Below are 11898 nucleotides of genomic sequence, written 5' to 3'. Positions count from 1 at the left end.
AATAAAAATATTAAATGTTGAACTATTTCTGAAATCCTCGGGTGTTGTATGTTGTATTATTCGTATATAATATTATGAATGTAAATTTGCATTTAATATGTATATTGCAGTATATTTATTAATTTACTTTTTGATTTGCATAATTGTTTTGTTGTTAAGCATTGATGCTCATGCTGATCATAATTTGATGCTTTATGTGAGTGTTAAGCTTAAAAAAAAAAAAAATTTAAAAAATAATTGTTATGAACTTAACATAATATTTATAATTACTACTATTATAATTTTACTTGATATTACGAGTTCGAAGAATACATCAATTATTTATACAGTTGTCTTTGCTAAGAACAATATTTAATTTTGTTTCAATTAAATTACTAACCTGTCATATCTGTGTTCCTAAAAAAATTACATCTTAGAATTTTAACCGTTTTCCTAATATTATCATCGTATTCTACGATCTTCGACTAATATTTTTTTTTTTTTTTGTAAATAGCGTGTAGATAGCAGGACCATTTGAAATAAATGTTACCCATATTACTTGAATAAGTGTAGATTGTTATTTGTCTATAAATGGCAATAACTAGTGGGTCGGTTTTATATACGTCCAATTGGTAATCACGCTTCGAAGTGTATGTACTTATTATGTATTAGAATATTAGATACAAATACGCAATCATGTATTTATGTTCACCCAATCAAATACAAAAATACCTTATCACTAAATTTCCTTAAGATACACCACTGAGATAGATAAGAATATACTGAAGCGAGGACTCGTCTATGCTCGTATGTTACGAAAAACGGGCAGACCTATTTTTCGTTACCCCCCCTCCTGTATGGCAAGAAATTGAACTTCCATACCAATAACATTGAAAGACTACACATTTTAACTTGACATAACTCTGGGATAAATGGTTGTATTACGTTAACTTTAGTATCAAAATTTTTGTTTTTATGTGTACTTCAAACTTGTATTTACAAAAAATAAAAATAAAAACTCTGAACAACATTTTTATTTATTTTTGTAATAACTCAGGATTTTTAAGTGGGAATCTAGATATTAAAATTAGGGTTTCAATTGGATACTTATTTATATTTTATTACAACAGTTGTAGAATTTATTAATTGCAATAAACAGCATGATTTTAAATTAAAAAATTAAAAATATATTTATCAAGACTATCTAGTACCTACATTAAACTAAAAATATAATAATCAGATAATATATTATTCACCTATGGAATTGAATAGATTTTAATTTACTATCCTTGGTCAGTTGTTCCACATCCAAAGGCCGAACATGACAAAACCATTTTTACATGGAAATGAACTTAAAGTTTCAATTACTTTATAATTAATAAAATGTTATTTGTAAATACACAAAACAAAAATAGTGAATACTATGCATGAGATAAGCAATAAGCATATTAGATTTTCTAATAATAGTCTAATATTTCTAATAGTTAGCCACAACATTAGAAAACAATGTCTTTATTATGATAATTATTTTTATTTATTTCAATTATTTTAAATTTTTTACCACCCTTAAACATTTTTTAAAATTATATACAAATGACATCTATTTTATTTTATGTTATTTATATTATGATTAATTTCTTATAGATACTTCAAATGTATATTTTATACCTATAGTTTAAAATATTTGATGTAGGTATTATTTTATTAAATATTATTATGATATAAAAGTATATACAAATTATTAAACGAATATTTTATATAATATATTATATTATTAATATCTATGTCAAAAAAAATGTTACATAATTAAATTTATAAAACTGTACATTATTAAATTTAAAAAAAATGTGTTTAGTTGGTACGGGGCTTTTTTTTCCAAGATTCATTATAAATAATATAAATTATAATATGGTATCGTGTGACGAGTATTATACTATTTATATTACAGCGTGGGCAATTTTGTTTTTAATAAAAATGTTATTCAGAATTTTTTTTTTTGTAAATGTAAGTTTTAAGTAGACATGAAAACAAAAATTTTGATACCAAAGTTAACGTAATACGACCATTTATCCCAAAGTTATGTCAAGTTAAAATGTGTAGTCTTTCAATATTATTGGTATGGAAGTTCAATTTCTTGCCATACAGGAGTGGGGGTAATGAAAAATACTCGGCCCGTTTTTACATCATAGTCCGCGCTCCAGTATATTCTTATCTATCTCGGTGAGATACACTAAATAAAAAATATTTTTATTGATACGCTCATAACATATCAGACATGACAAATTAATATTTTTATGTTTAATAATATATTATAGTAGTTTAAAATAAAATATTTAAATAATATGTTAAACTAACTTTGTAATTGATTTTACAAATCATAAAAAAAAACTGTTCAAATATACTTGTATGATCAATCCTAAAGACCCGTTTTTAGTTATTATTTATTTTGAATAAATTTTACAATTGAAATAGTTTCATAAATGTTCGGAACATTGTCGCAGAGCAAAATTTATTTGTGGTCAATTCCAAAATTATATTTCAGAAAAACTAACACATCGCGTGATTATTATTGTATTGTATATTATAAAAATATTCGTGTTTGTTTAATAATTAACTTTTAACGTACGAATAAAACAAAATTAGGTATTTAACCATCTAAGTACGGCAGGTACGCAAATAAATTTTACTTATATTATGCTACATACTGATGGGTTAACAAAAATTAAATATTTAATTATTGTTTGTAAATTAATAATTATCAATTAGAATCATGTATGTGTTCATTATAGCTGTAGCTATAATTTCCTTAAACCGGAGGCATATCTGAATTCGGCATAAATAATTAACAGCAAGAAAAAACGCATGTTTGATGGCGTGAACATGCGTGAATAACATTATAACATATCGACTTCCGACTTGTAAAATAATATTACAATTATAATTTGACAAAGAATTTTTCTCGTATAAAAAACTGTATTAATACAATGTATTTCACAAATAACGACAAAGCAATATCGCATGAACACAGTTTGATTGTATAACGATCGGTCGTGCAAAAAAAAAAACAATTAGTGTAGTTTCGATTCATAATAATTATAAAGAGTATACTAACAAATTATTTGATATGACGTTAATAATACGCGTAATACGTTATAACTAAATACTATTAATATAATATAATATTATAACAAATTGTTTTATTATTATTTTGCATCGTGAAAAACGACTTGAACTGGTACCCATTTGAGATGGAATTGCAACATAACCTCCCCTCCTATTCCATGATAATGATTTTGTATTTTTGTACAAGCAGCGGATGTATACTACAAGCATTAATATTGTTTTAAACACTATTGTGTATCATTGTAATTACGACCAAACCATTATTATAATTATAATAGGACTGCAATTTCAATGCACTTGACATTGTTTTCCAAAGATAACTACTTTATGATCAATAATACTATATAACATTAATAAATTACATAAGTATTAAATTAAATGTTTCATGTGTTTTTGATTTACAATAAGAAATCTTTATTTTGCATTTTAACAAATTTTAATCTCAAAATAGTTTTTTATATTCATTTCTATTCCATGAATGTTATTATGTAATTGTTTAATGTGTGATAACCATTATAATTATAATTTGTATACTAATTTCCACTCATATTATCTCTAAATGTTTTTTTTTTTTTTTTGATACTTTTAAGATAAAAATCAAAAGTAATCACTAAGGCTCGGATTTTAAAGCATAATAAATAACAAAAAAAGCACACGATTGTTTTAAAAATGCAAAAAGAAGCATATATTTTTTTTTTTAAAAAAAAAAGCATGACCAAAAATTAACATGAACTAGTTATAAAAATGAATAAAAATTTTGAAAAATTAATTTGAATTAAAAAAAGAATTATTTACCATGTTTTTCTCTAGATTTTTCGTAGTGAAACTGACTCTTTTGTCCGACAGAATATTTTTATACATAGAAACCGAAATCTCTACATCCACTGAAGTGATCAGTAGTTGATACTTCTTACAAGAAGTTTCAAATTACAACATTAAATTTTAAATTTTGAAATGATCGATATCGATATTCTAGGCATACTGACCGTTTGGGTTCTGAGGGCTATTATATATAGACCGATAATCTGCAATACGTTTAATATATTTAATAAACAAGCCGATAACGAAAACAATAACAACCCAATATAAACATTTAGTCTGCAATCTGGATTTTTACATTTTTCATTAATTATTATTTATCTTTTTACTACAATAGCATAATAAACATACAAAAAATTCACAGCTGGAATATTTAAAAAAAAAAGCATTTACATGAAAAAAAAAATGAAAAAAAAAATGGCTTATATAGAATCAGAATGACGTGAAACGAATTTATGTATAAAAAAAAGCATATGCTTTAAATTCCGAGCCCTAGTAATCACCCATAATATATTATGTTGTATATTAATTATACATAGCTAATAGCTAAAATAATAAATTATAATAAAATATGATTTTTATAGATTCAATAACACTATTATTTTGATTTACTTTTGAAATTTAACATACTGACATATTATATAATATATGTTTATAAAAATACTGATATTTATCTCATATTTGCGGGGATTAGAACTATGAGGAATTGAGGAAAATGCATATTTGACCAAGGTGGGAAAATTTCAATTTCTGATAAAAAAAGTCCAACGCGATCGTCCAAAATTCAGAGGAAAGTATTTACAGAAAAGCTGATATATGACTGAATTAATACAATAATATAAGATAAATTATTTATCTGATTAAAAATAAAAGGATTTAAATTAACACTTTCAAAATGTACATTTATATAACCTTAGTCCTTCGGCTTGCCGTACCGTGTGCGATGTGTGAACAAGTCTCTTCCGTTTAATAGCTTTTTTTGTGTATTGCTACCAGCTAATCGATTAAGTAAAATGTATAAACATTTTATTTCTATTTACGTAAAATTTTACTCAACTAAATGTTATGTACTTTGTCTAATATTAAAAAATATCGAAATCTTTCCATATTTTTCCATTTGGTGTTAATTTGTCGCTGATATGCCGTCGTACCAGAGAATAGACACCATTAGTTACCATATAGGACAAACGACATAGCACTATCGAGCCACTAAAACGCGTTAAGTCTTACCATTGATTATTTACAGTATATAAATATATATTAAATAACTTTAATAAATATATATTATACATCAAGCCAATAAGCCATTACGCGGTAATAGTGCTCTATTAAAATTATCTATATAATTTATTAATCTTATAAACGACGTCGACATACCCAACAAACCAGCGGAAAAGATTAAAGGAGAAGTACCTACCCCCAGTTACAAAAAGAAAAAAAAATCTGACAAGAATATCACCGCTCGTAATAAACTGCGGCGGCAATGCGTATTGTACTTACATCACTACACACACGCGCACACATAGGTTACCGCTTTATACCTGCGCTATATAACATAATAACGATAGGTATATTTTCTTTCGTGGTAACGGTATTGTGATTTCGACAGCACGTATAAAGGTATATATATATATAAAATAATATTATACTATTATATATATTGATTTCCAGAAAAAGGGGTTTGTAAAATATATATAATATATTATATATATTATATAATATATTAGTATGATGTACAGTGCGATCTATGTACGATCAAGGGTCGCCGCGGTGGCGGACCGTTTAAAACCCCATTGCTGTCGCGCGTGACGGAAATCCGATACCATATATAAGCAGGTACCTATATGTTTCTCCGTCGTCCCGGGCGTCAAAAACATTATATGACCGTGCAAGCGCGGCTCGGCTCAAAAGAGATTATATAGAACGGTGAAGTGAAAAAAAAAATAAAAAAAGGTACGTATATATAGGTATTATAAATTATATTATTGTGGTGTGCGCTCGTCTTTTTGGCGGCGTTTGTTGTTGATGAATAGCGATGGCGGAACGAGAGACGGACTCATAGGTAGGTATATACACAACACATGAGTACGGAGAGCAGTGCGCTCACAGACGAGCGTTGCACATAGTACCTACATACGACGCGCATGTATATACGCAATATATATACGTGTGTAGCGTATATATATATAAGTATAATATATTATATTAGGCCTGAGAAACGGAGACGGATGCGTCAGAATCGTAGATAGGCTGGCGAGCGTGAGAGAGTGAGAGAAAGAGAGGAAATTAGAAATCGGCGGCGGTCTCTATCCGGATTTACCTGTGACCGTATACACACATCGTGCATTATACACACTCAGGTGATGTGCTCGCGCGCGCGCTCGTGTGTATGTGTGTGTGTGCCCCACTAACGAGTCGAGGCGAGTTCGTTTGATCTCTCGCCGCCGCGCTTGTAAAACCGAAACTCCGCCCCTGTACACATACACACACACACACACACACACACACACATACACATTCACGTACGAACTGCTCGTACACAAACGCCCGACAGACGACAAGGGTCCGCGACCGCCGAGTAGGGGTGGTATATGTACCACGACCGCGGTGGGGGTTGGGTAACGCACGCGGCGCATGACGATATAATATAATATAATAATATAATGTATAATAATAATAACACACACACACACACACAGACACACGCGCACACGGATATATAATGTGTATTATAACTCTTGACGTTTCACCTCCCACCGTCTCCTCCTCCCCGCGGACGGAGAGCGCGCGCGCACCGCCCTTGGCCGGCCAGAAAACGTCGCCGTCCCGCCGCATAAGCATATCGCCGCGCGAACCGTTACGACCGACCGACTGTTGCTGCTGCAGTTGTACACACCCACCTTGCGTCACCCACCGCAGAGTACATCCGACTGTAGCATTCGATCCCGACTTGGCCATCGACTCTTCGTCACCGTTCGCATAACGTCTCGTCTCGCTTCTCAAGCCCGAGCGAGATTCGTTCACACCGATATCGTCATATTACTCTTGTCGTCGTCGTCGTCGTCGTCATGATGTCTAGACGACTGCTCGGACGTTACGCAGCTGCCGCAGTGCTGCTGTTGATCTGGGCTGCCGATTCAGCTTCTGCTTCCGCGTCGGACGATTCCGCTTCCGACGACTTGGACGACTCGACCGTCGCCCCGGGCGCCGGAACCACCACGACCACCACCGAATCCGCCGTCTCGGCCGCCGCCGCCGCTCTCAGGGCGGACGTCGTGTACGAGCTGGCCGACCTGGCGTTCACCCGGCTGGTGGCGCACAACTGTTACGAGGCGTACGACCCGGTCAAGTGTCACGAGCTATCCGACATGTCGGCCAAGGACGTGCGTCTGTACTTCGGCGGACTGCTTCCCCGCAACGAAACCGTGGTCGCCGTGCTGCTGGACAGCGACGCTCAGCTCACTGGGAAGCCGCACGACGCGTTCCTGGTGCTCGACCCGTTCCCCGCCTACAAGTTCGGCCATCCCGTGTTCATGTTCTACGTGGATGTGGGTGTGACGGTGTGGAAGTGCGAAGACACCGAAGGAATATACACAGGTACGCATGTATAACACACATATACACAATAATAAATATTATTTATTAGAATAGTATAATATTTGGATAGACGTCTTATTTTTAAAATTGTTTTCCTAACTACTTGATTGCATACCTGACGTGCAGTGAAACTGTTGCTAAATACAGGGCACCTTCGTCGCAGAAATGTAGTTTGTGCCATTAGGAGTGCTCTGTATTTTTTTCCCCAAAAAATAAATAAGTTCGTTAATTAAAATTGTACGTTGGGGAAGGTCCATTATAATACGCACAAGTATGACATAATATTAGGTCGATGATTATATTATGCTGCACCTTAGGTAGTACGTTTTATCGCCACTGAATTCTGTGCCACTGAGTAGGATTATTGTTGATATTAGGGTCACTTTATTATTGTTCACTGTAGGCGTGGCGGAAAGTTTGATGATTTAAACGCTCGTGTCATTCGTGTTTCGGTTGAAAATGTCTAGTTTTTGTTGGTTTTTTTCTTTTGTTTTTATTTTAAGCAAATAATGGCCTCGCGATCAATCATCTCTACTGTCTTGGTAAAGACACACTACTATAGTTGAGCCAATATCATTGTATTAAACCATGTTATTTCTATATTTACATTTTTTTTTTTTGCGGAACGATGGATGTATAAAATATTAGTTTTTTAACTTTATTAGGTAAATGATGTTTTTTCTAAAACTATGTACCTATATTATTAAGATATATGAGAATTATTAGAAATAAATTACAAAAATATAGTCTGTTTTCCTTCGCGTTGCGCGTTATAATCAACATACAAGACACGTGGCTTACTGTTTATGTCTAAGCACATATACCTATAGACTGATATTTACGATTTACAAGTGAGCGGAGGTTATAATTTTTGCGAAGAGTTCCAACTTTGATCAACTTTTTATAATTCCTAATTTTATATCTGATATTGACCTGAATATCTATATGCAAACGGTTTAAAAATGTGCCAAACTATCAATGAAAATATCTTGAAATGTTTATGCGCGTGTGAATTAAAAATATTAATAATTTTTCGATTTGTATTCGAAGGATAAACATTAAACATACAAGTTTAAATTTATGTTTATTTTCTTTATAATGTCATATATTAATGTATCAGCAACGTAGTTTTATCAAGATATAACTTGTTATACTTGTTAGGCACTTATATTCGCAAATATCAAAATCTGATGAAATTTTAATATTTTGTAGAACTTGGAAGTAAAATGTTAAATTTGACAAAAACGTATAGTAATAGTTGCTATAATATAATTACATGTAGGTAGTGAAAATTATAAAAAAAACATTAAGTTGTAAAAATATATTTACAACCATCATAATAATATAAATAAAAAATTTTTCACTCATATTATAAATAAATACATAAATTATTATGTAGTATAAAATTAAGAGACTCATGTCTTTGAAAAAGAACGATCGAAAGTCGTACCACAAACTCAAAACCATTTTAATTAGGTATATGTAAATCGATAACCAAATTCCTGTATTTATTATAAAAGTGCATATTTCAAAATCCTATTCGACACAGCAATATTATGAGTATACACTTTAAATTTACATTTTGTTTTCACTTGCAACATTTTCTTTTTCATTCCTAATTATATAATGGTTTTAAGAAAACGTGGAATAATTTTGCGTCTATCTTATGTTTTGTTGCTGTAAGCGTCGAGACATCAAGTCTACTAATTCACTGCAACTAACGAAACAAACGACTAAATTTATCCACCGATACTTCGAGGTTTATCTTTGCACTTTTAAAACATTAATTATCGTACATTTTCACGGACTAAATCGCTTACAGTATACTGTTGAGCGGCGAGCGCATAATAATCTAAGGTCGCGCGTTCTGCAGTTTTTGCGAAATTCACAAATCCTTCCCGTAAGTCGCACCGCCGATGGTCAAAACATGTCGTGCAAAACGTAGTTGTCAGACTTATAAATTATTAAATGAGTATGCTTACACAACAAAACACAGATATTATTATATTATGTGATACGATTATTGTTATACGTGTTATCGTTCCGAACATTAAAACGTATATTATATTATTAGATTTTTCCCATCGTGTATTCTGTACGACGCGAGTTATAATAAAATATTACATTACATATTATTATTATTATTATTATTATTATTTTGTACGATCGGCGGCGGCAGCGGCGTCGGCGTCCGGTGATCGGCAAAGCTCCTCAAAGAACCGCGCGGCGGTGGGCCGGAGGGTTAGCCACGAGCCAACAGGTTTTGATGTGTGCCGCCACAGCCACCGCCGCCGCCCTGGTCCCGCGCCTTTGTGAGCCGCCACCGACGCCGCCGATCGGTCTTTAAATATATAATATAATAATAATAATAATAATAATGTATATTATATTATTATACGTCTCTGTTTTTACTACGTGCCGACGACATAATATTATATTATTATTATGTATATTATATACGCGGTGCGCGCGCACCTGCTCCGGTATAATATTTTATAAACTTCGGCTCCTGCTGATTTCGGGGGGGGGGGCACCCCGCTCGATAGAGGTTTATTATTATATCGTCATTATTCTATTATTATACTTTGGGGTACTTATACGTACCGCTACGCCCCGCCTACCTATACTCACTCTAGCGTATTATTAATATTACTATTATACATGACGTCCCCCCCCGCCGCTGTTGTCCGCGACACACAATCGCAGACGTATAAAAACAAAACGATTTTCCACAATGACGTTCGTTAATGTCATACCTATATGTGTATTTAATATTTACGTGGGTATATTATGTACCGTTCGCAGCGGGATACGTGCGGATTTCCTCTCGACCGCGATGTCATCACGGTGTGGTGGGTTATGGTTATATAATGGAACTATACTTAGTTACTACAGATGGTGTGTGAATTCCGGTGGAAATATTTTCATCCGAGTACGAGAAAGATCCTTTATTATAATAATATGTATATTTTTTTTCCGATTAAAATCTGACACAAATTTTACTCCAAACCCATTTTAATCGATACGCATTATTCTTTTTTAATATCAAAAGTATTTATTTTAGGGAAGAAGTTATATCACAAATTATACGATTTGTTGGTAGGTACGTTTAGACTTACGATTTTATCGATAAATCGACCATAGGTCGTCACCTTTATGCTATATTTTCGTAACTCATGAGCTACATCTGCTCACGCGACAACATAATTAATCGCTTTCCAGTTCGTTGAGATTTTTATACGCCTTTTGAGACTCTTGGGACTTTTTTCTACATAGAGAACTAGCGACAAACTATGGTAGTTCCATGTAGTACAGTCATATTCAGTGGCGATTACACTTGTTACGTTTATAAGCATTTGAAAAATCGGCAATTGCCGATATAGAACACCTCTAATAAACCTTCGAATGAAAATAAACAAAACAGTATTAGATATATGATATTGTACCATAGCGAAAAATATATTAGAATATTAACCGTTGTTTTATAGACTATTTTTTTTTTTTTGTTTTTATTTTGACCGAATATAGTATATTATAATAGTCGGCATGTTAATATGTTAAAAAAACAAAATTATATTTTAAAGGTATATGATTATTAAGTGTTTAAGTTACGTAAATCGGAATTATTTTAAGCACGTAATATTTAAATGTATACCTACCTAGTACCTACATAACAATATTATAATGATATAACAATATAAAGCATGTTTTAAATATGCATTGGTACGATGAAAATTAATTATTGACACACCAATGCATAGTAGTTTTATTTTTTCATAGAATTGTTGATATCAATAAAGGTAAGTATGTGCAACACTATATATATTTTTTGAAAATAAATTTTATAGTATAAAATAGCTGATAATTTACAGGTAAGAATATATTCATTTAAAAAAGAAATATGTATATTATTTTAATTTAAATCAGGTATTGATGTATAAAAAAAATATTGTTGTCTAGATAAAATAAATAATTATCTGCATAACGCATACCACGTATAGTTATATTTTTAAGATGTAAACTCTTCCTGATTATGTTTTACATTATTACGTTATGTACAACTTCAATCGGGTAAAATATGTTTTCGTTAAACTTATTAGTGAATAAGATTGGTTGTATCCTGCAATTTATTATGTCGTATTGATTATAAAGATCTGAACATTTCATTTAGGTATGTAAAATCTCCGTTAAAATTAAATGATCGATACATGCTATACAATATATTATAAGGTGATTAATCATATATGCCTACATCATTTTTTTTTTCAATAATGCAGTTATTCAAAATCTGATTTTAAGAATTTTTAAATATACTTAAAGACCAAATTTCTAATTTGAAGGTAGTTTTCATTTTTGTATACTACCTGAAAGAGTATGTTG

The 11898-nt window shown here is 31.6% G+C and overlaps 1 protein-coding gene across 1 annotated transcript in view; it reads left to right on the top strand.

Moving 5' to 3' along the window:
* Positions 1-6656: 6656 nt before the first annotated feature.
* Positions 6657-11898, top strand: part of LOC114124898 (uncharacterized) — a 36285-nt gene continuing 31043 nt past the window's right edge. The window contains exon 1 of the mRNA XM_050203546.1: positions 6657-7518. Within this exon, the coding sequence (XP_050059503.1) occupies positions 6990-7518 (529 nt within the window). The 5' untranslated portion in view covers positions 6657-6989. The remainder of the gene's footprint in view (positions 7519-11898) is intronic.

The sequence above is a fragment of the Aphis gossypii genome, chromosome 3, assembly GCF_020184175.1.
Source record: "Aphis gossypii isolate Hap1 chromosome 3, ASM2018417v2, whole genome shotgun sequence".
Taxonomy (NCBI): domain Eukaryota; kingdom Metazoa; phylum Arthropoda; class Insecta; order Hemiptera; family Aphididae; genus Aphis; species Aphis gossypii.
This window is presented reverse-complemented; position numbering and strand designations above follow the sequence as displayed.